Genomic DNA, 25983 nt, shown 5'->3' with positions numbered 1-25983 from the left:
TTTTTTTTTTTTTGCGTCTTTTTTTGTTTGTTTAGCAAAAAATAAAACTCCCAGCTGTAATTAAATACCACCAAAAGAAAGCTCTATTTGTGGGGAAAAAATTATAAAAATTTCATTTGGGTACAGTGTTGTATGGCCGCGCAATTGTCATTCAAAGTGCATCAGCGCTGAAAGCTGAAAATTCGTCTGGGCAGGAGGGGGGTTTAAGTGCCCAGTAAGCAAGTGGTTAATAAATAATATTATTTTGCTATCTTCTCATTTTGTTTCCATGCCTTAAGTCTTGTTTGGTATACTTGTGACAGATTTATAACCCCCTTATTGATCCACAGACCGTGGTTAGGGATGGAAGATGGCTCGGGCATGTGTGGGTTGTCCCACATTGGTGTATGCGAATGGGGAGTGGGAGCCTTACTGTGATGCATGGCCAGTTGCCAGATCTTGCAGTGATGGAGTAGTATGCGGTTGCTATTGCCAGTATGGGGCACACTGCGAGTTCCACAGAGTAGGATTTGAAAAGGGTGGATCACTAGGCCAAGGGCCTAGGAGCAAACTAGGGGAAGGTATCGTTCTTTGTCAGTTTGATTAAAATAAAGTGGGAGAGTTGGGATGCAATGTAGTAGAGGGAGAGGTCAGGTAGTGTGGTTCCTCCCAGGTCAGTTGGCCATTTCAAGATTCGTGACGGCAGTTTGTGTCGGGGGGGAGCCCCAAATGAATGTATTGGGATTGGATTCCATGGACTTGAATACATTAGTGGGATGTAGATTGGAGCCTGCCAGAAAACATAACTTGGGGAGGAGTATCATTTTTACTAGGTTGATTCGTCCCATAACCCTGAGGGGGAGACGGGACCATGTCTGTTTTGGTTTTAAGAATATCGTATAAGGGTTCAATGTTAAGGGTTGTGTAGTCTAGTAGAGAGCGGGAGACGTGACCGCCCAGGTATTTAATCTTGCTAGCTCTAACCAGGGGGAGCGTGGCTTGTTCAGCTGTGGGGGGGCGCCAAAGTCGAGTGGTATAATTTGGGAATTTGCCCAATTAATCTGGAGACCGGAAAATACCCTGAAGCCTTTAATGAGCTGCAGGACAGCCTGTAATGATGGGCCAGCATCGGCCAGATACAGGAGCATGTCGTCAGGATATAGACTAATTACCTCAGTCATCTGTCCACAGCGGAGACCCTTGACGTCTGGGTGGGTTGTGGGTTCCAAGTGTGATGGCTAGAGGTTCCACGGCTAAGGCGTAAAGCAAGGGGGAGATGGGGCAGCCCTGGCATGTGCGGCGAGAAAGCGAAGGAAGAAGAGCCTCTACCATTAACCTGGATACCTTGTTTGGCTTTATCAAAAAGTAATTGGTCGGTAAGTCTGGTCTTCAGTCATACAAGTGAGGCATTAGCGGCTGATGGGTCATTCAGGAAAACCTGTTAAAGGGATTTTTGGCGATCCTCTAGAGCGCCGATTTGGAGGTGGCCTTGTGCCTGTTGATATGCAAGGAAAGAATCCTACAAGCATGTATTTTGAAAGCTTCCCAGGTGGTCCCAACCAGACAAGAACCACCATTGTTGCGAAAGTAGTGCACCCATTCCTTTTCAATGGTATCGAGATCAGACAGGGTAGAAAGCCAAAAAGGGTTCAGCCTCCAGATTCGGACCATGGGGGGAGCAGGCAATCGCAGCGTGACCCTATATGGGGTGTTTTCAGATGGTACCCTGATGCCGAAGCCCACTCCATGGAGACTAGGTAGTAAAGAGGGGGGGAGAATGCAGGAAATGTCAGAGCGGGAATGGGTAAAACAGGAGAAGCATGACTGCAATGGGTATTTTTTATCTCCAGGTGTCTACAAGGGCGAATTTTGTGAGGAACCTGAACCTCCCGAATCTGGTGGTGCAACTGGGGGTGGGGGGGACAGTAGGACTTAGTTTGTCTAAGCACGGGTTGATGACCATGTTTAAGTTGCCTACCGAGATGGCTGACACTGAGGGGTGTTGGGCCATAAAGGCCACTCCCAGCTGTAGTATGGGGAATTGGAATAGGGAAGGGATGCCGAATGCCATAAAGAGAAATTCTAAGTCGTTAATGGTGGCATGTAAAAATAATGACCAACCCAGAGGGTCCGACTGCAGGGTGTGGAGCTGGAATTGTACTGATTTGGCTAAAAGGATGGCAACTCTGTGGGAGTTGGAGGTGTGCAGGGCTTGGTATAGCCAGCCTACCCAGGGCTTCTTAAGACTCCTCTCCACTAGGATGGAGACACCTGCCCATTGGGATTTGAGATGAGAGGACAGCTACTAGTTTGGGCCTAGCACACAGGTCCCTGACGTTCCAGGTTACAATTTTGAGGGAGGCCATGGTGTATTAAGGGGGGCTATGGCATGCAGTCTGACTCTCGGTGAACAGCCAACAGCGTAAAACGGTCACACAAGCCAATGACATTTTGTAAATAAGTAGATATGCGCTTGGGACACATGGGGGCCCATGGGATCCAGCAGAGGAGTAGTGGGTGGACACAGTTAATCGCTCACGAACATGGGCTAGACACATATTGAATAGTAAACCTATTAGATACTTGGGTGAGAATAAAATGTATTGCCACGTACACACGACCGGACTTTCCGGCAGCCTAGGTCCGGCGGTTTTCCCGACTGACTTTTCAGCAGAGTTCTGATGGACTTCCGAATGGAGTCCGTTCGAAAGTCCGTTCGTTTTGAATGTGATGACATTAGACAGGACTAAAAAGAAGTTCAATAGCTTCTCTTGCAATGTATTTGGTCCGGACCAGCATACAGTCACAGTTTTCCTGATAGGAATTGAGTCCATTGGACAGATTTGAAACATGTTCTATTTCTAGGTCTGTCTGATTTTTTTTTTTTTTTTTTACGAAAAACAATCGGATTACCCCACACATGATTTGATCGTCCAATGGACTGATCCCTTCTGACCTATGGTCGTGTGTATGCGTCATATGAGCTACCACAGGAAAAAAAAGTTCAGGTGGTATGTCAAAAATATATAGAAAATAACACAAAACATAGTCTGCAGCAACGTTGGACCAGCAGAACAGAACAAACAGGCTGCTCTGTCCACTGCAATTGAGGGCAGAGGCTGGCCAGGGAAACACAACTTGTAACAAAAAGGTGGAGGACAAGGCTAGCATGGATAGCATGTGTTTGGGGTGATCATTGGGGTCTTGAGGGTGGTCAAACACTGAAAAGTGCGCAGCAGTGCAGGAAGGTGTCCAATTGTGGAAGGAGGGATGCAGATGAGCCGCCCGAGGCTTACAGTGTCGATATGGTGGTGGGGGAATACACGGTGGGTTGAGCTGCAGTTGGGGGAACAAGGTGGGTGAAGAGCCTCAAGATCTATGAGCTGGGTTAAAAAGAGGGGGGAAAAAACCACACAGGCCTCGCAGCCAACTCACAGCTCATAGGAAGGAGGGTGGGAAGCAGGTTGAACAGTTCAGGCAGTGTTGTAGCATCAGGCAGCTATCGGTGGCGGTAAGAGATGGGCGAGGGTCTAAGCAGAGGCCGGGTTCTACTTATTATGTATTCAATTTTTTTTTATAGCTTGAAAGGTTGGAACCTCTGTCAGATTCTTACTGGTGTCTGAATTTGCATTGAGATTTTCTCTCACTTCCTTTTTTATGTTTAAAACGATAAAGGCAGATCTTCAGCGAGGGTGGCACCCTCCCTTTGGGGGAAAAAAATGTATTGCTGTATTCTTGCAGATTTCTCCCTGCTTCCTAACCAGCACAGGAAGTAAGAAAATCTTGCCACAAAGGGCAGTAAAAGCAGAAGAAACTACCCTTTGCAGTGGGACTGCCCAACACTGCAATAAAATGCTTGTTTTTGCATAGGGGGCCATTAAAATAACTTGCTTTGCATTATAGGTGGGCACTCAGCATCCTCACTTACAATGCAGGACTGCTGGTCGTCCGAGTGTGGCCGACAGACAGAGGCTAAAGGGATGTTGCTTTGGGGGACTGGTTGCATGGAGTATTCTAAAGTTTTACACTTTGTTTTAAAAAAAAAAAAAACTGTCATACATACTTGCTCTGTGCAATGGTTTTGCACAGAGCATCCCTGACCCTCCTCTTCTGGGGGCTCTTAGCAGCAGGAGCCATTGACGCTGCCATCAGTCTGCCCTGTAAGGAGGAAGAGAGAGCCTCTGCTCTCAAGCACATCCCTGGATCGAGAGTAAGTATAAAGGGGGCTGGGGGCACAGAGTGTGTGTGGTGTGTTTTTGTTTATTTTTTATTTTTTTTTACCTCAATGCAGAACGGGAAAGTGGGGAGCATCAAGTAAGCATAGTATTGCACCACATTCACTTATTAAATACTCCATTTAATTGTGTCTCCCATCTTTCCCTATTCCCATATATTTTTCAGAGATTACTTTTGCTCTTGGATCAGCAGTCACAAGTGCTATGCACTTCTTTTTTTTTTTTTTTTTTTTTTTTTTTTTTACATATTCACTCCAAGGGACTCCATGTTGGACTTTTACATTTAACTTTGGTAGTGAGCTTTGCCCTTTGTGTGGCATTTACCCATTAATGCATTACCTTTTAAAGTAGATGTAAACCCGATTTCAGGAAATTTGACCTAAGCATGTATATCTGTATTGTTTTCGTATCTCTCCCAAAAGCCCTGAGTCCCGTGTGTTTCTGCTGTTTCATTGGTCTCTTAGCATGATAACTTCTGATAAGTTCTCCATCAACCAAGATAAAACCAGCCTGAAATTTGTGTCAGAGGAGGTGCTATAAATTAGCAGAGAGATTGACTTGTCACGGCACAGCTCTGAAAGTCTCTGCCTATATATGGAGAGGGGGTGTATGCCTTTCCTCCATGTCAAGAATCCACACCTAGTGCTGAACAGGAGGAGAAAATCTCTAAGCGGATGTGCACTTTTTAAAGACTATATAAAGCTGCTATACATGGAAAACTTTATGTAGGGAGATTTGTTTCATCCCTGTGTATCATCTCAGGTTGTTCACTTCACTGGGTATAGGAGAGGGTTTACATCCACTTAATGCAGAGAATGCTCTCACTTCATGTCCCAATCACTGTGATGTAAGTTTTTTATTCTAAACTAAGAAATAAAAAGGTTTAGCTGGAGTTCAGCTTCAAAGGCCAAATATGTGTAAGCCTGGAAAAAAAAATCAGAATTCCATGTATATAGATGCATAGTATAATTATTTTATGTATAATATTTTTTTTTTTTTTTTTTTTTTTTTTTTTTTTTTAGGTTTTTGATTCATTGCTGAATGGGGACAGGACCTCTTACCCTTCATTCTACCAAAATGTGACTGGTTGTAGCAATTACTTCAATTTTCTCCAATGCAAGGTAAAAAGTTTTCAAACTGTTTGATATGCACACATGACTTATAGAGGAAGTAAACCCTGATGGGTTTTACTTCCTCTTCGTTTCCCTGCAAAGGTAAAGCATAATGGGCTACTATGCATCACATAGGAGCCAGCGATGTCCCCTCTTCCACGAAGCATCCATCTTCCTTCCAGGTATCGCAGCTCTGGGGCTGTGATTGGCCGGAGCCGCGATGACCTCACTCCCACGCGCATGCCACTAATGGCATGATCGCCGTTAGCAACAGCAAGCTCAGTGCGCCTGCGCGCCACTGTCTACGGCGTATGTAAATATCTCCTAAACTATGTAGGTTTAGGAAATATTTCTTGATCTAGGCTTGCCTGTAAGTAAAAGTGGTCTGTAAGGGTTTACAAGCACTGTAAAGTGATTCTAAAGGCTGAAGTGCAGCTCCCGCCCCACCCTGCCTAATTGTGCCTGAGCCCGATCGCGATCCAGCGATGTGCAAGAGAGCAGCTGTCAATCACAGCAAGTGACATGGGACCGGGGGGAGGGACCAAGCCCCCCAATAGGGACACAGCAATATTCACCGGATCGCTTTTCTAACCCTTCCTCACTCCATATAAACAAAGTTTGGCTACAGTTCCACACCTTTTTATTGAATAACACAATTAATGTTGCATAATTTGGAAATTTAATAAAGTATAGAAGACAGCTATGCATAGCCCTTGTAATGTGATTAGCCCATGTCTTGTACACCTACTTCCTTCTGTTGCATACATTGTCATATTGTCATACACAGTGGTGTAGTGGTTAGCACTCTCACCTAGCAGTAAAAAGGGTCACTGGTTAAAATCCCCACCACGACACTACCTGCCTGGAGTTTGCATGTTCTCCCTGTGCCTGTGTGGGTTTCTCCCGGGTACTCCGGTTTCCTCCCACACTCCAAAGACATGCAGGTAGGTTAATTGGCTTCTGTCCAAAATTGGCCCTAGTATATGAATGGGGACCTTGGATTGTGGGCTCCTTGAGGATAGGGACCAATGTGAGTGTGCAATGTACAGGGATAGGGGTAGACACTCACTCAGGTTGAACTGGATGGACTAGTGTCTTTATTCAACCTTACTAACTGTGAAACTGTGAATTTCAATGGATGAATTGGACACTGCTTACAAGATTCTAGCTGAGCTGTAAGCAAGTGGATTGCTTTAATCTTTATGCTTTATGTGCTAAGGCTGTAAGCCTAATGACCCTGACATGCTTTAATGGGCTCTGTATTTAAAACGGGTCTTTATTTTCTCTACTTCTAAAAGACTTTGCTGGGGGAACTGCATTAATGTTGTGTATGTGGTTTTATGTGCTGGTGTAAACAATTACTATTGAAGTGTACAGTTGTTTCCCCCAAGAATCCAATCTGCCTGTGAGCATAGTATCCCATAGGAAAAAGTGCTGCCATGAAATGTTCTTTTCAGATGGTATTAAAAAGCATTTTCAATTGCAGCATCCTGTAACGTTGTGTAAATAAAATTCATAAAGCACTGTGCAAATTGTTAGCGCTATATAAACCCGGTATAATACTAAAAATAAAAAATTAGTTTGGGGCCACTGATGCAGTTTTGGATGGGTGCTTTTGTTTAAAAAAAACATCCAGGAGTTTTGAGTGCTGCATCTCTGTCATGGAGTTTAGCTTCTCTGGCTTTGTGCTTTGACAATGTAAGAGAAAGAGAACTCGGGGTGGGAAAGACTTCTCTGATAAGGAAACAGGGCAGGCATTTATTATAGTTACATAGCTAGTCTGGTTGAAAAAATACAAAATTCGATCTAGTGCAACCGATAGAAGGTGGGGGGATACACAATCCTATACCCACAGTTGATCCCGAGAAAGGCAAAAAAACAGCAAAGCCTAATCCAATCTGCTCCAGCAGGGGAAAAAAAACATCCTTCCTTATCCCCCGAGAGGCAATCAGATATTCCTTGGATCAACTTTACCTATACATGTTGGTATCCAGTTATATTCTGTATATTAAGGAAAGAATCCAGGCCTTTTTAAACAATCTACTGAGATGGAAAGAACCAGCTGTTGAAGGGAGTCTTTTCCACATTTTCACAGCTCTTGCTGTGAAGAAACCTTTCCATATTTGGAGATTACATTTCTTTTCCTTCAGACGTAAAGTGTGCCCCCTTGTCCTCTGTGATTACTTTAAAGTGAATAACTCAACACCTAAAGAAAAATAAACGTGTAGCGCTATGATAAAGACAATGAAATAAAAAATATACGAATCACCATATAGATCATTCAGATAAGAGAAGAAGATTATTTGCAATGTTAATGAAACATGAGATTCAAGGTCATATTTAGAAGTTAGGTAAACATCAAAGTGTACATATAAGTGAAAAAAATATAAGTGGAGAAAATTCATTAATAAAAATCAGAAGAAAGGTGCTTATGCCAAGTAAGTCCCAAAAATATATGATGTCCAATGGTGAATTTGTAGAGAAATCGGTTTTCGCAAAAGTTATTTTCAAAACCAGTGCGTGCTCTTCTAACATGCAACACCACCACCACCGTGAGAATGGGGGAGGCTTACCAGAGGACTTGGACTTGGTGAGACATGCGTCCCCCAAGTCGTATAGGCTTTGTATATGGGGTCTATCCAATAGATATGAATATTCCTTGGACTCAGCTTGTACCGCGACTTCAAAGTGGCTGCGAAAATCTCTCCTCACTCATGACAATGTCTTCAAACGGATCCTCTGCAGATCCCATTGTGGAGGGTGAAATCGGTGACAACAGCAGAGACTTTGTAGCAAGCTTTCCTTTCCAACCACACTGTGACTGTGCTAACCAAAGAAACAACAAACCATCACCAACAACACAACACTTCCAGCACTTCTCCAGCCAGGCTCTCACGGTGGTGGTGGTGTTGCATGTTAGAATAGCATGCACTGGTTTTGAAAATAACTTTTGTGAAAACTTATTTCTATACAAATTCACCATTGGACATCATATATTTTTGGGACTTACTTGGCATAAGCACCTTTCTTCTGATTTTTATTAATGAATTTTCTCCACTTATATTTTTTTAACTTGTATGTACACTTAGGTAAACATCAAACTTCTAAATATGACTTGGATTCCTATGTTTAACATTGCGAATAATCTTCTTCTCTTATCTGAATGATCTATATGGTGATTCGTATATTTTTATTTCATTGTCTTTATCATAGCGCTACACCATTTATTTTTCTTTAGTTATTTCACACTTTCTCGTCTAGAAGCTGTGTTGGCGGCTTGATGAAGTTTATCGCCACAGCGCAGTATATACTGAACCACCAATAACTCAACACCTATTATAGTGGTTCACCATATGGACCACCTATGTATTTATACATGTTGATCGTATCATCCTTTACTCTCCTCTTCTCCAGAAAGAATAAATTCAGTTCCTCTAATCTTTCCTCATAGCTGAGCTCCTCCATGCCTCTTATCAATTTAGTTTCCCTTCTCTGCATTTTCTCCAGTTTCATATCGTTTTTGTGAACTGGTGCCCAAAACTGAACTGTATATTTCAGATGAGGTCTTGTTAATGATCTGTACAGGGGCAAAATGATACTGCTCTCTCTTCAGTCCATACCTCTCTCAATACAAGAAAGGGTTTTCCTCGCTTTGGAAACCGCAGATTGGTAGCTTATGATCTACCAGAACACCTACTGTAGATACTACGCCACCACCCCCCAGTATGTATGATGCATGCATATTCTTTGACCCCCAAGTGCATAACTTTACATTTGTTAACTTTAAACCTCATTTGCCACATAGTTGCCCAGTTAAACAATGCATTGAGGCTGGCTTGTAAATTGGAGACGTCTTTGCATTGCATCGCTTGGTGTCATCTGCAAACCCTGAAATTGTATTTTTAATCCCAGACCCTATAGCATTTATAAATATAATAAAAAGTAAGGGTCCCAACACTGAATGGTCTAGGGTTATTAATGGTTTACCCCAAGGTTCAGAGTGTGAATCCTTAACCACTACTTTCTTTAATACTTTTTTTTTTTTTTTGCCAGTTTTCTATCCATTTACAAACTGATTTTTTTTTTCAAGCCTGTAGACTTTACCTTACACATTTATCATATATGGGGAACTGTGCCAAACGCTTTGCAAAATCCATGTATACTACGTCCGCAGCCGCTCCTTCTTCATCTAAGGTTTTACTTATCTCCTCATAAAAAGAAATCAAACTGGTCTGATAACTTTTGTCTTTCATAAATCCATGCTGTCTGTTGCTTAAAATATTTTTTTTTCCAGAAAGAACTCCTCTATGTGGTCATTTATTAAACTCCAGTATCTTCCCAAATATAGAAGTTAAACAGGTCTATAGTTGCTTAGTAAAGACTTTGATCCCTTTTTTTAAATGTAGGCACGACATTAGCCTTGCACCAATCCAATGGTACTATGCCAGTCATTAAAGAGTCCCTAAAAATTAGAATGACTACTTGGAAGACTTTAGTCCAACACAGGAATACAATGAAACTCAGATGTGCATTTCCTAAAATAAAGCAGAAATGATGACCATTTAGTGCAGCCAGCTTTGACAGGCTGATACAGAGCAACTCCTGGAGAATGGGACATTGAATGGGCACATTTAAAAACCCAGTCCTGATATGTTTTCCTCCCAGATGAGGACCACTGGCAGCCTGTTCTCTCCTCACTCTTTTCATATACTGTACATAAATCTATTAGGGCAGCAGAACCAGTCTTGCAAGTTTATAAGACAGGTGTAAAATATTTGCTACTGTAATGACAGTAGAATTATGGCATCCAAATGCCACCCTGATTTGTCACTACCACCTTCTGTGGGAGTCCTTAGTATGCATTCATTGCTTCCATGTTAAAGGAAACTTTAATTGTATAGATGTAAAATTTACAAGCAAGCCAAGTTCTAGATCCCTTTTCACTTCTGTGTTAAAATGTACACCTTGGTATATGCGTTGACATCATTATGACTTCAAATTTTGTCACCTGTTGATTGCAGGAGCCAGCAGACCAGGAGTACTTTGGCTTATTTTTGGCACTCTCAGAAGTGAGGAAGTCGATCCATGTGGGTAACCTGACCTTTCATGATGGATCTCAAGTTGAAAAACATTTACTTTCAGATGTGATGAAGACCATAAAACCATGGTTGGCTGTGCTAATGGATAATTACAGGGTAAGTGTCCTACAGCTTCAAATGTCATTACTCAAGGTAACAATCAAGCCATGACCAGTGGTGCTTGAAGTCATGCATGCTTAATGGCCTTTAAAATAAGATGAAAGGAAATGCTTAACTTCTCCACATGTACAACAGCAGGAAAGACTTCTGCACGAATTAGGGGTTCACTGATTTAATTATTGTAGGCTTAGAACTTGAAAACTTGACCTGGTAAGAAAAAAAAAAAAATCCTATGAAATGGCCACTAATGGCAATAACAGACTACATAAAGCTGTTGGGATGTTTTGGTTGACCGGTTATTAGAAATACTGCATTTTGTTTTGCACAAGCATTATATTTTCCCAACTTTGCAATACAACATCAAGTTTGCAGAATGTCTGATAATTCAAATTAAGCAGTATATTAAAGTGGATGTAAGCATATATTTTTTTATTTTGTCATAATGTAGAGTATAAGATTTCCTATCATTTGAACCCAGTTTTGCCACAGAGTTAATCCAGCTCTGAGCAATCATCTTTTATTGTTCAGTCAGATAAATCTTTACAAACAGAGAAACTTTGTCAAATCCTCCCCCTTGCTGTGAGTGACAGGTGATTTACATATCGCGTGCACTAGCCTAAGAGACATGCATTATTTTTTAATTCCCTCCCACTCCTTTCTTCTGCTGCTCTCCCAGGATTGGATGTTCCCCATCTCAGCATGATTGAGATCATAGCAGAAGTTCAGTGTAAGAAATACACAGGAGAATATACATATTGACAAGGAGTGTAGAGGTGGGCGGGGAGTTTACTGACATCACAACTCCACCCACCGAGCTGCAGACAACAGACCCACCCACAGAATATGCAGTTTTTCGGGTCTCATAGCAGACAGAGGGGAGACATTTGACAGGTAAAGATACATGCAGGAGGCATGTATATCCTTATAGATAACCCCTATGGCAGTAGTTTAGAAAGGATGACATTGGGTTTACATCCACTTTAAGATATGTTATAGCAAGGTGGCTTTAAAGGTACCAAAAAGTGTCAAAGAAATGAACTGTGTGGATGGGAAGTTTTCAAGACATTCTAATAAAATGAGGAATAGACCTTATACTTTTGCATATGTGATAAGTGATGCATGCAGTGTCTGTCAGAATGCTGTATTCTGCTTAACACGGTTTTAGTGGAGGGCTTATTGATTGCCTCTAGTCCACCTCACCATAATCTGTCTGGTTAAGGAGTGCTTGTAGCCCCAAAGCTGTAATCAATGGAAGCTATAGTTCCCACACACAGGAACCCACATAGACACAGGGAGAACATGCAAATTCCAGGCAGGTAGTGTCATGGTTGGAATTCAAACTGATGACCCTAGTGCTGCCAGGAGGAAGTGCTAACTACTTAGCCACTGTACTAATATTAGGAATGATCTGTACTGTAAACCAGCTCCTCATACATCCTTTTAAGTAAAAGCCAAATCCCTTATTTTGTAAGATGCTTATGAGCTGGTCTAAGTATTTAGGCACCAGAAGTTTTTAGAAATGATACAGGTAGGGTGACTAAGTGGTTAACATGCTTTAAATCTGACCAGAGACAGTATCTGCATGTAATTTACTTTTACTCCCTGTGTTTGCTTGGATTTCTTCTTGGTTTATCAAATACAGGCAATTGTTGGCTTCCTCCCCATGAACCTATACTGCATGTGTGGTAGGAATATTGGATTATAAGCTCTTTTAGGACTTCTATCAGGGGTTACAAAGATGTGCATACTATGGTTCACATTATATAAATACTAGATTTAAATAAATTATGTTGAGCTATATTTATCTGATTCCTTTCCAAGACTATACATTAGATGTCTTCCCATTGTTAATGGTTGGCTTAAAAATATAATTGGGGCTGCTCTGACAATATGCAGGTTGGTAACCAAGCTTTGTGTGCTTTAAAGAGGAAGTAAACCCTGATGGGTTTACTTCCTCTTTGATTCCCTGCAAAGGTAAAGCATAAAGGACTACTATGCATCGCATAGTAGTCCATTATGTGTCACTTACCTGACACAGGAGCCAGCGAAGTCACCGCTGTCCCCTGTAGTCCGGAGCATCCATCTTCTCGTGGGTCTCGCTGCTCCGCCGCTGTCATTCGGTGAAGCTGCGATGACGTCACTCCCGCACATGCGCACGGGAGCCGCCACTTGCGGCATATCGCCGTTGACAGCGGCGCGCTCAGTGCGCCTGCGCCCTGCTGTCTACAGTACATGCGCCGTAGACAGCGTTGCCTGTCTTTCGGCAAATATCTCCTAAACCATGTAGGTTTAGGAAATATTTCTTGGACCTACAGGTAAGCCTTAATCTAGGCTTACCTGTAGGTCAAAGTTGGTTGTAAGGGTTTACAACCACTTTAAGGTGCTGTTGGTCTCAAATTCTGCTGTAAAAAATGTAACCTTGCCTTGCCAAATGAGCATCCATTGCTCAATCTAGAAGGCCACTAATTTGAATGGAAGACCCATTGATGAGCTTTATGGCACTGTAGCTCAACACAAACATGGGGAGAAGATGCTCTGGTTCCTGTGTGGGTTTTTTATTCCAGGAGAGGGATTGTTTTTTTTTGTTTTTTTTACTCACTGGCTATGGTTCTTTGACCACTATTCTTTGGCTGCTTTTCAATAAATAGGCTAAATAAGTACATGGCTCCAGAATTTTCAGCTGCAAAGAATGGCCTATAACAGGAAATCCTAAATAAGGTTATTTTGAAGTCCTGAATTATTGCCCACAAAATGTAATCTTTTTTTAAACCTTTGCAATTTCTACATCAGGACATGTGTTCTTTTCATTTTAGCTTCACCAAATTCCCAGTGTTTTGTTTTCCTCTTCTGAAACAAATGTAGAAAGCAAACATTTTAAAGGCTGCAAATTTCCCTTTTATTGGGGCTATCTGATCCAAAAGTGATTTATAGCTGTGACTTTCCCCAGAAAATTACTGTTCTGTAGGAAACAAATTCGATTAACTTCCAGCTGTCTCAAGAAAACCCCTGCCTGGTCTATTAAGGCCAATTACCATGCATTGTGCTGATAATTATCAGTGCATAGCAATTGACTTGGGTTCCAAAAACCAACAAGTAATGTATTTTAATGAACCTGTGACCTTGTCTGCTATTGACGGTAAACATGATTTTTTTTTTTTTTTTTTTTTTTATTGAAAGTAAGTTGGGCTGTGAGGGACAAAATTCTATGTTTGCAATGCTGATTAGGGGTACTTGTTGTAGTCCATGCAGTTAGATTTGTAAAATGGACTCTTGGATATTATGTCACAGTACGAAAAAAAAAAAGCAAAATATTGTAAATGGCAAAGTGTATTTTGAATACATTTTGGAAAATGTAAAGTGATATTTCATGTGTCTTTCACATTTTTTTTTTTTTTTTTTTTTTTTTTTTTTTAAGGCCATGTTTTTGTTATTGCATTAAAGGACAACTTTAATTCTAGTGAAAATGTCCCTTAAATGTTGACCCTACAGTGTACAGTGGGGATCGAAAGTTTGGGCACCCCAGGTAAAAATGTGTATTAATGTGCATAACGAAGCCAAGGAAAGATGGAAAAATCTCCAAATGGCATCAAATTACAGATTAGACATTCTTATAATATGTCAAAAAAAGTTTGATTTTATTTCCATCATTTACACTTTCAAAAATACAGAAAACAAAAAAATGGCATCTGCAAAAGTTTGGGCACCCTACAGAGTTAATGTCTTGTACTGCCCCCTTTGGCAAGTATCACAGCTTGTAAACGCTTTTTTAGCCAGCCAAGAGTCTTCCAATTCTTGTTTGAGGTATCTTTGCCCATTCTTCCTTACAAAAGTGTTTCAGTTCTTTGAGATTTCTGGGCTGTCTGTCACGCTCTGCTCTTTTAAGGTCTATCCATAGATTTTCAATAATGTTGAGGTCAGGAGATTGTGAAGGCCGTGGCAAAACCTTCAGTTTACGCCTCTTGATGTAATCCCCCATGGATTTTGAGGTGTGTTTAGGATCATTATCCATTTGTAGAAGCCATCCTCTCTTTAACTTCAGCTTTTTCACAGATGGCATCAAGTTACCATCCAAAATTTGCTGAAATTTTATTGAATCCATTTTTCCTTCTACTCGTCAAATGTTCCCTGTGCTACTGGCTGCAATACAACCCCAAAGCATAATTGATCCACCCCCATGCTTAACAGTTGGACAGAGGTTCTTTTCATTAAATTCTGTGCCCTTTCTTCTCCAAACGTACCTTTGCTCATTCCGGCCAAAAAGTTCTATTTTAACTTCATCGGTCCACAGAACTTGTTTCCAAAATGCCTCAGGCTTGTCTGTATGTTCATTTGCAAAGTTCAAACGCTGATTTTTGTGGTGAGGAAGTAGAAGAGGGTTTCTTCTGATGACTCTTCCATGAAGACCATATTTGTACAAGTATCTCTTTATAGTGGAATAGTGTACCACAACTCCAGTGTCTGCCAGATCTTTCTGGAGGGATCGTGCAGTCAAACGTGGGTTTTGAATTACTTTTCTCACAATCCTGCGAGCTGTTCTGTCTGATATTTTTCTTGGTCTTCCAGATCTTGCTTTAACTGTTCCTGATGACTGCCATTTCTTAATTGCATTCCGAACAGAGGATATTGACATCTGAAAACACTTTGCTATATTCTTATAGCCTTCTCCAGCTTTGTGAGCGTCAACTATTTTCAGTTTCAGTTTTCTAGACAACTGCTTAGAAGAACCCATGGTGCTGATTGTTGGGGCAAGGTCAGTTGAGTCTGGCCATTTAAGACCTTTGAGATTGACATCACCTGGTCTTCCCAGATGATGGAGAACAATCCATGACACTGGCAGGTCTCAGCTTTGCAAAGGGGGCAGTGCATGCTATAAATTCTGCAGGGTGCCCAAACTTTTGCAGACGCCATTTTTTTGTTTTCTGTAATTTTGAAAGTGTAAATGATGGAAATCTAACTTTTTTTTTTTTTTTTTTTTTTTTTTTTACATATTATAAGAATGTCTAATCTGTAATTTGATGCCATTTGGAGATTTTTCCATCTTCCCTTGGCTTCGTTATGAACATTTAATACACATTTTTACCTGGGGTGCCCAAACTTTTGATCCCCACTGTAAGCAACCTAGCAAAATACTAACCAAAAAAAAAAAATCTACTGCTCTTTGCTGTGTGCCCCTGCCTGGCCACACGGCCTTTGCACAGGGGTCCTGGCTGTGTCCAGCTCCTATTGCCTTTTTTGTTTTTGCCTATGTATTCTAGAAATTAAGGTGTTGAGATAGAAAAGGGTAGCCCACCATTAAGAAATGGCATAAACTATTATCGGGTGAACATGAAGAAATCAAAAAGGAGAACTTTAAGGCTGGGTTCACACTGCTGCGGGGGGAGATCCGGATGTGATTCGCACCGCAAATCACATCCGATCTCCGTAGCGATGCGAGTTCAGCCATACAGATAGTATGGCTGAATTCGCATCGCTCCCGCAGCAAACTCGCACGGGACCCTTTTTTTGGTCCGCAACAGAATCGGATCGCATGGGGGTTCACACCATGCGATCCGATTCCTGTGAGAGTCGGCAGATCGCACTGCGATATGCGGACGGATCTGGGGGTGTCATTAACATATCATTGACACTCCCAGCCGTCCGCATAGGGCAGTGTGAACTGCCGGCGGGAGTAATGCGATGCGGGAAACCGCTGCGGATTCGCGGCGTTCCCGCATCGCAGCGGTGTGAACCCGGCCTAAAGGTGGGTGGTCTCTCAGAGAGACATTAAAACTAACTTTATTGTTTTTAAGTTGGTTATAATGTTGGGGCTGCCATGAGTATGGACCAATCAAAATAATGAATGGGCTGAGAAAACTACACATGGTAAATTTAAAACAATAACTCGCATCAGCTGATCTGATCTTTACGCATGCATCTTAAAATCTAGCAAGAAAAAAACAAAAAACAAAATAGTCCTATTAATGTAGTTGAAGGAAGTAGTGTAGTAATGTAGTCAGAAAAATTGGGAACAACCGACAAATGGATGACCAACTACAGACCGAGAACCTTAAAATTATCATGTCATACTGCACTTTAAAGTGGTTGTAAACCCTTACAACACACTTTGACCTACAGGTAAGCCTAGATTAAGGCTTACCTGTAGGTCCAAGAAATATCTCCTAAACCTATATGGTTTAGGAGATATTTGCCCGAAGACAGACACCGTTGTCTACGGCGCGCAAGCGCACTGAGCGCGGCATTTTCAACGACGGAGGTGCCGCGCGTGTCGGCTCCCGTGCGAATGCACGGGAGAAGTCATCGCGGCTTTGCCGAATGACGGAGGCGGAGCTGCGAGACCCACTAGAAGATGGATGCGCCGGACTACAGAGGACAGCGGTGACTTTGCTGGCTCCTGTGTCAGGTAAGTGACACATAATGGACTACTATGCGATGCATAGTAGTCCATTATGCTTTGCCTTTGCAGGGAATGAAAGAGGAAGTAAACTCATCAGGGTTTACTTCCTCTTTAACTGACACTGAAAGATGGTTACTTCTTAAAGGGGTTGTAAAGATTCATGTTGTTCCACCTCAATGCATCCTATGCATTAAGGTGAAAAAACACCTGCCAGTGACCGGCCTCCCAGCCTCCCCGTTTTACTTGCCTGAACCCTTGAACTTGACCCAGTGGGGATGCTCTCTCTCTGCCCGAGGTCCTCGGCTCTTGAGTGGATCAATTGAGAGCAGTGCAGCCATTGGCTCCCGCTGCTGTCAATCAAATCCAATGACGCAGGGGGCGGGGCCGAGTCCTGCATTCGGCCTCTATGGACGCCAAATGCTGGACTCGGGACTGCGCCCACAAGGTAACCCTCTGGGAGAACGAGCCTTGATGATAAAACATCAGTGGAGACACCTTGTTCCCATAACTCTTACAGGAGTCAATTTCCCTTCCTAGGTGTAAATTTCCTCTCCCTTCCTGTTGTCTCCCTCCGTTTGTAAGTAGGAGTCGTTTGTAAGTCGGATGTTTGTAACAAGAGGACAACATGTATTCAGAATTTCCATTGGTGAATAATTGGATTTTTATTCTGTTCCATTTTTATGTGGAAATGTAAATGACTTGTATTTTTTTTTTTTCTTTGTTAACTTTAATAAAACGTGTACTTTTTATATAACCCTGTTGTACTTGATAATGAGCACCACTCTGTTAAAGTCCCATTTGCAAATGTTTTTTGTTTTTTGTGAAGACATTTTTTGGGACTGGGTGCTGTTCAGGTTTGAATATATGGTTGCTTCCTTTTCTTCTAGTCAAAAAATGACTTTGTTGTAACCATAGTAACACTTTTTTAGTGTTGCTCTGTTTAAAGCAGGCAGACCAATGAAAGAACATGAAGTCTACTCCATGCCACAAGGAACAATCAGCAGTGCAAAGTGTAATGCAAAGCAAATCATTTTTAGACAATCAGAAGAGTAAGGCCTCTTTCACACTTGTGCAACTTTTCCTGTGACTTTGGACATCAGACTAGCATGACCGGTCATACTTTTTCTGAAGAGCCTCCCATGCAGTACTTTGTTCGGCTTCAGCTAATCATGAGGTGCGTGGTTCCCTGGTCCTTTTGGCTAGGTGGGTCTTAGTGTGTGCCTTACTCCCTTCAGGAGTCTTGTGCCACGGGAGGTTGGGGAGGCCCTTCAGGTGTTCTAACCATTCTCGCTATTAAAAAAATAAAATAAACCTCTCTGTCATTTTAAATAAAAGTCCCAACAATGTCCAGTATTGAAGTAGAGGTCTTTAGATGAAACCTCCTTAGAGCGCTCTGAAGGAAGGGGGAAGATCAACAGAAGCGCTGATTCAGACTTTGTGGGCCGATTCTTTATGCAGCCCCTGTGTGGGCTTGGCCCAGCCCCCGCTCCCTCCTCACTGTCTGTGATTGACAGCATAAGGGGGTCAAGAAGCTGATTTCAGAAGCTTTTTGTTTTACCTTAAAGTGGAGGGCCACCCTGAAAAAAAAAAAAATATTAAAAATTACAAAAAAATCTAAAAAAAAAAAATGAAAAAATTTTTTTTTTTTTACTTACCAGAAATGCCTGTTGCTAGGCACATAATCCTAATCTTCCTCTTCCTCCTCCGCGGAGATCTAATGGTCTTCTCTCCTCGTCGCGTTATCTTCTGGGTAATGGGTCGCGCTGTGTTCTGGGAACTGTGTGTTCCAGAACACAGCGCGTCCCATTCACAAAGCGCTGCGTGACTCGCGCATGCGCAGTAGGAAACGGGCAGTGAAGCCATAAGGCTCCACTGCCTGTTTCCCTTACAAGGAATGGCGGCGCCGGGACCCGAGAGCCGAGGGACAGGTCGGCCTCGGGCGGCCGACATCGCGGGCGCCCTGGACAGGTAAGTGGGCTTATTAAGTCAGCAGCTGCAGTGTTTGCAGCTGCTGACTTTTTTTTTTTTTTTTTTTTTTAAACGGCCCTCCGCTTTAAGTGGTTCTACAGGCTCAAGGTTTTTTTTAAGTCTCTTACCTGGTACCCCGGCGATACATTAAAGGGTTTAACCCACGTGTCCAAATCACTGCCAGTCCCTCTATTATAGGCAGTTATAGCACACTCTAGAAGTCTTTTTATAAAAGCGAACGTTGTAAATGCCCATTTAGGGCGATCTTCATGCCAGTCACATGACTTGCAGCCACTGTATACCACCCATATACATTTTCTGCAGGAGGGGCCGAGATCTCCCTCTGAGTTTTGTCAGCGGAGGCGATCACATGGCCGCTCAGCCCCTCCCGCAATAGCCCTGAAGACCAGCTGTGAGTCACGTGACAGGCCTGAAGATCGCGCTAAAACTGTTTAGGCTTTTTTTTTGTTTGTTTTAAATATTTATACAGTGTGCTATGCCTAACTATATTAGAAGGGCTGGCAGTGACATTTTTGTAAACTTTTATTTGTACTAATAGCGGTGGGAATGAAGAGGAGAGGCGGTACACTGACTACGGTGGTCAGGCCTCAGCAGCCCTGATTTTCATACTCCATGCAGAGAGGAGGATACAGGAAGTGGCAGGATCAGCCAGGTTTTTTACAGTTTAGAGAGGTGCAGATTACAATTGCAATGTGCTGTCTAATCTGCTTCAAGGCAACAGGATTATATATATATATATATATATATATATATATATATATATATATATATATATATATATATATACATACATACATACATACATACATACATACATACATACATACATACATACATACATACATACATACATACATACATACATACATTTTTTTGGGTTAACAAACACTTTAAGGTAAAAAAAAACAATCTTCAGCCTTTAGAACCACATTAAATAAAGCTCATATTATGCAGCCACTACTTACAAGTATGTTGGTAAGACTCTCTACACACTTGTGTGGTTTACTGTACAAACAGGCTTTTCAGGTGGTTAATAACCAAAAACTAGCTATTTACATAGCTGATTTCTTCTAGGGTTCATTACACTTTGATTTTGAAGATCTATATTTACAGTATAAAAAATTGCAGCCAAAGCCATAATCCGATAATGGGGCCAGTGCCCCTTTTGTAACGTGAATTTCATGTGGCTTTTGACATGCAAGGTACAATGTGTTTGAGGATAAGTGCAGCCTGTTCAGAGCTTACCTAGCCAGGAAATGATGGTCATAAAGCTGTATAAACTGTCATTTTCTCATCTGCAGCTCGTTAAATCCCAGCTAATTGCATCCTTGTTCTGCTCTTTAGTGGTTTCCAGTTTTTGGCAGTTTATAAAACATTTCTGAACCCTGAAGTTGAGATGCTTTTATTTTGGTTTTAGGATCTTCAGAAGAGGCTATTAATCGGTGGCTTTTGATAATTGAGGCCCCAGAACTATTTCAGAAAGATTGCACTGAGGAGGTAGTCTGCCAATTAGTTTAGCTATGAATTATCCTCCTTAATTATTGATATCAGTCTAGGCGGTAGTGGAACTTGGTTTAATCACGTCTAGTTTATTTTGTTTTCCCTGCTGCTCGTAGCATATTTTATATAATGGGGTAAAGTTTTGGAAGTTCTGGTGTGCACTTTGTATTCCAACTGACTAGTGTTAGATGAATTAAAATACTCAACCAGACTTTTGAGGAAGCCGCCTTCAGAGCAAGCTCTGTTGCAGCTGATGGGTGTGTTGCAATACCATGGGTGTTTCAGTCTATGTATCAAGTTGGCCATATACATAAAAAAAAAAAAAAAAAAAAAAAAAAAATTGTGTGATTTTCAGGCTATGGCCAAGTGGCCACATTTTTTAATACATGGTGACCCTGTCCTGTGGTATGCCGGTTTTGGACTGGTGTTTTCCAGATAATTTTTGAACTTTCAGAATCCCCAGTCACATTCTCGGCTCAATATGCCCCTCTAAAACAGTGTTACTAAACCCAGTAATATGAAAATAGTTCATCCACCCACCAGCCCACTCCCCAGAAATTGCCTACCCTCTCTTTGGGTGACATGAAGTCTAGAATTAACTCTGCCCTCATACAGTAAAAAATAGAGGCGAAGCTCAATGATGGATTAAAAAGATTTCAGGCCATCTGGCTACTCTGGACATCCCATTTCCTTCCACCAGGTTTTGACCACGACCTTCTATCCCTATGAGCTGGAGAGTGGACCTGCCCACCCTTTATTATCACTCCTTCCTATTACCCATGCTTTCCTAATTTTTGTTTTATCTCCTCCTCCCTTTTTACCCCCCTTCCCTGCTGTCCCCTATTGGCCCTCTTTACAATGTTCCCCAGCATTTTACCTAGCCTACCCTATTTGTTGTCACCCACAATCGTCCTGTTTCTATTTTAGTAGTGGTGTTTTTGTAGAACATTCTGCACTTTACTATTATGCTCTATGCTACTCAGTGGATGTACTTTGTCACCCATTCTTCACTGCTTTTTTTTTTTTTTTCAGTAAAACAGATTGAACAATAAAAACAGTGATCGTTCAATGGAATGATCATTTTGTAGAAAAAATATATTTAAAAAATTCGGTTGCACTGGGTAGTTTGGTGAATTCTTTATTTTCTTCCAAGAAGACAATCTCTCCTGGCAGAAAAATCTATTCAAATTTTTTACCAGTCCATTTTTATTATAAATTTTTTTTTTTGAGTGACCAATGTGTATTGTCGCCTATGTGGCCAGCATTAGCAGTAGTAGGAACATGGCATATGCTGTGATGGCTGATTAAAGTGGTTGTAAACCCTTACAACACACTTTGACCTACAGGTAAGCCTAGATTAAGGCTTACCTGTAGGTCCAAGAAATATCTCCTAAACCTACACGGTTTAGGAGATATTTGCCAGAAGACAGGCACCGCTGTCTACGGCGCATGCGCCGTAGACATCGGTGTGCAGGCGCACTGAGCGCGGCACCATCAACGATGAAGATGCGCACGGGAGCCGACACGTGCGGCATGCGCGGGAGTGACGTCATCGTGGCTTCGCCTAATGACAGCGGCGAGACCCCACCGAGAAGATGGATGCGCCGGACTACAGGGGACAGCGGTGACATCGCTGGCTCCTGTGTCAGGTAAGTGACACATAATGGACTACTATGCGATACATAGTAGTCCATTATGCTTTACCTTTGCAGGGAATGAAAGAGGAAGTAAACTCATCAGGATTTACTTCCTCTTTAAGATCTTTCAATAACCATTACTTCAAAGGGCTTATTCGCTTGCTTAGGCCACATTTACACCTCAGCGTTTTGTAGCTTGAAACTCAAAATGCTGGAGGAGAAAAAAAATATTAAGTATTCTCTATGGAGGTGGTTTACATCTGAAGCTCAAAAAAAGTTCTGTAGCTTTTTTTTTTTTGTAGCTGAAATCAGGTGTGTGGTATGCGTGTGTGTTTTTTTTTTTTTTTTTTTTTTTTTATGTGCCATAAAAAAATGCGTGAAAACTATTTGATTTGTGCCTTTTTTAACAGTTTTTAGCGTGTTTTGTTGTGCACTCCTGAGCGTTTTTCTGCTCAAACTCAATAATTAAAAATGACTAATAATAAAAAAAATAACTAACCCCTAACCCTAATAATAACACTAATAACCCCAACCCTAATATTAACCCCTAACCTAACAAAAAAATACTAAGTAAATTAATTTACCCCTAGTCATAACCTTTAAACCGTAACCCCTTACAAAAAAAGTTAAATTAATAATATATAAAAGTGGATGAAAAGCTTAAACATAGCAACAAATGATGACAGAGATTATATTTTTCTCTATTGGCTAATAAAAAAAAAAAAAGCCAAAGCTCAAGAACACTTTTTAATAACACTGTACAAAACAACCATACAAATGCTTGAAAAAACACCTGGAAAAAAACTCTCAAGCCGTGTACCTTTGATGTGAAATCAACCTCCTTGAAGTCCCTGTACAGAAGAGCTCAGAGGAGGGTGAAGAGGCACCAGAAGCCAGTCGTGTGTTGCAATGCAAGTAGCATGCTGATGGGAGGAGAGAGCAGAGTGATGAGCTCCTCGTGTGCTTCTTTCACGCTCCAGTCACAGGATTGGATTAAGGATCTGTAAATGAAAATAACACTGCAGCAGAGAAAGATGTGGAAGGACTCTGTTGGGTAAGAGTTATGTAAATATTTGGATAGGATAGACAGAAATACAGGTAAAATGGCTCCAATACAGTATATATTTAATTTCTGTACTTATTTTTTATAATTGTGACGTCAGACAGTAGGTACACGCAAAGTCAGAGTGTTACAGTGATCTGGTTTCCATTGGGAAAAAAATACCATATTCGAAAACACCATAATAGACAATAAGCTTCCTATAAAAGAACAATTTGCTCTCTTTGTTAATAGATGAAATAAAAGTGTTAATAGGATAATCCTTCCATTTTCCATCTGCACCCAATCGCCCCATATTCATAGGAGGCAGGAATGAGTGTCTCCAATGGGATAAGGTTGATTACATGGTAGGTTTTCAAAGGAGGAATTGGGGTACTTAGCTGGAATTCTGGGTCATTACCTCCCATTAGGGTCCATGGTTTTGAAATGCTGCCAGGGTCTCTGTTTTGAATCTCTGTGAAGGGTGAAAGTGAGGTCTTTCATCAGGAGGATGTCATTTATTTTGGGATACCATAGAGATTTGGTAGGGGAGAGTGTCTGTTTCCATAGGAAGCAGGATGCAAGCCATTGCTGTAATTAGCAGATGAGTTGTTTAGGAGGCTTTATACTTCGAGATGGGTGAGATGCAGAAGACAAGCCATGGGTTTGTGGCTCAAGTCCACCATGTTGAGTTGATTTATCGTATTGGTCACATCACTCCAGAAAGACTGATCTGCAGTCAGCTGTTTGCCTGAGTTCTTTTTTTTTTTAATATAAACTTTACACTTCCCAAAGCATGTAAACCAGGTGTCTCCAAACTTTTGTAAACAAAAGGACAGTTTATTGCCCTGCAGACTTTATAGGGGCTGAACTGTGGCCAGTGGGAGTAGAAATGTTTCTGGCATCGGGCATAAACATCAACACATTTGGTATTAGGTGGCGGAATAGTGCCCCATTGTTGGCGTCATTGAAGGGGAAAAGTGCCCCACTGTTGTCATTTTACAGAATAGTGTCTCTTATCAATGGGAGAAATAGTGCCTGAAGGGCCAGATAATGGCAAGCAAAAGTCCACATCCGGCCCCCAGGCCGCAGTTTGAAGACCACTGATGTAAACCATATGGCACCTTCATAATCCACCACATTAGTTTCAAATTCACACCTTCCATTTTCAAAATGTGTAATCTAAGCAGATTAAACAATATCATTATGAATAATAGAACTTTTCACTAATTTTAACTACTCCCCATTGACATTTGCAGGGACTGGTAAACTATGACTGTTATATTATGGGGGTGTCTCTGACATTTTGATCTGTGATTGACAGGTTAGTCACCTCTTCCTAACACTGCAATAGGAAGGATAGCCGTGCCCAACAGAAGAAGCTCAGACTGGAGCAGAGTTTTTTTGTTTGTTTTTTTTTAGTTTTTTTGTTTTTCAGATTTTGCACGTTTTAGTTTTATATGATGAATAGTTCAGAATTGGCCTTTTTTTTTTTTCTGTAAATATTGGAAAAACAAAAGTTGCTTTATAGTGGAGAAAATAAAAATGAAGCAACCACCAATTGCAGACTCCACTTCACATTCATTGGTTATAATACTTAGAAACGTTGTGAAATGCTTGGCTTTGGCAATGTTTTTCAGCTTTTAAAATCGGAGATTGTCTTTTGTTTATTACACAGCACAGAACTGAAGTAGAATAGAAATTTGTGTTTTTTGTGTTCAATGCACAGACTTTTTTTTTATTTTTTTATTTTTTTTTATTATATTGCTCATAAACGCGGCAATTTTATATTGATACAGCCAACTTTTAGTCAGAATAATAGAATGACTGTTGGTAGGTTTTCTTGGTCTGTTCGATTGTTTGCAAATGAAAGCGGAAATTACTAAAAAATTGCCATGTGTTATGCCAGAATTGGTTTCTCTAGGGAAATATTTGATTTTGGCATTTTTATTTCCTATTCATGAATCTTGGCTGATTTTGCACATTTTGAGAGGTGAAAATGATCCAGCAAAATTCAGCCAAACTCATGTATATGTATGACTATATTATAAAGGCGTTCCACTGTTTTCTTCACTAAGCATTTGTCACTCCAAGCTGGGTGTCATCAGTTGGGGCGGAGCAAAAAAATTGACTCTTCTGAAGGCTTTTTATTATTTTGTGGGACGAATCACAACTTTCTATCTTTTTTTTTTCTCATTTGAGTTTCCACCTCCTAGGCCAAATCAATATATGTGCACAGTGGGTGTGCTAATCACTACATGTGGGAAGCCCCCCTACTGCCTGGGCTTCCCCCCCCTGCTTGTTGGGCCCCTGTCCCACAGTAAATTTAATCACCACACTAATGTCTATTGAGCAGCTAGCATAAAATGTAGGTAACAATATTAATGTATAAAAATATGCAGCGCTAGAAATACAAACATGAACTATGTAAATAAAATCCACTGTCACTGAGCGTAGAGTCCATGTTCCAAGAAATGGCATCACCCACAGTGTACATATGACAAGCTGAGGTGAACTATCAAATCCTCCACCGCACACCAACACACTGTGCCTCTTACTGAAGAAAATGGGCCACTAGGTTATAGGTGGTCAGATGAGCATGATATATCCACTATAGCACGACTCCACTCTGGTACCTGACAGCTGAATCTCATAGGGTCATAACATGGAGTGAATCCACAGGTTCATGTGTAGGAAAAAAGATGATTTTATAAGGTAAAAAGCATACAGAGTACTCACATTTGGAGAATTAAAAACAAGTATTTCAGGAACACAAAGTCCTTGGTTAACATTTGTTTCCAACCAACAAAATGGCCACAATGGATATATCCTGCCTATCTGACCACCTATAACCTAGTGGTCCATTTTCTTCGGTAAGAGGCCGATGTGTTGTGTGGTGG

General features: G+C 41.3%; 1 protein-coding gene across 2 annotated transcripts in view; it reads left to right on the top strand.

Annotated features, from left to right (window-relative positions):
- Positions 1–25983, top strand: part of CPVL (carboxypeptidase vitellogenic like) — a 159367-nt gene that overhangs the window by 65066 nt on the left and 68318 nt on the right. Inside the window, exons 10-11 of one of the 2 annotated variants that reach the window (XM_077491357.1) lie at positions 5237–5335; positions 10348–10521. In XM_077491357.1, coding sequence (XP_077347483.1) covers positions 5237–5335; positions 10348–10521 — 273 coding nt within the window. The remainder of the gene's footprint in view (positions 1–5236; positions 5336–10347; positions 10522–25983) is intronic. The other variant, XM_077491358.1, reaches the window with a different exon arrangement.

Source organism: Lithobates pipiens, unplaced genomic scaffold (genome assembly GCF_037356315.1).
Source record: "Lithobates pipiens isolate NorthernLeopardFrog02 unplaced genomic scaffold, aLitPip1_a1.2 Scaffold_19, whole genome shotgun sequence".
Classification (NCBI taxonomy): domain Eukaryota; kingdom Metazoa; phylum Chordata; class Amphibia; order Anura; family Ranidae; genus Lithobates; species Lithobates pipiens.
Note: the sequence above shows the minus strand (reverse complement) of the source record. Positions and strands in the feature narration are given on the sequence as shown.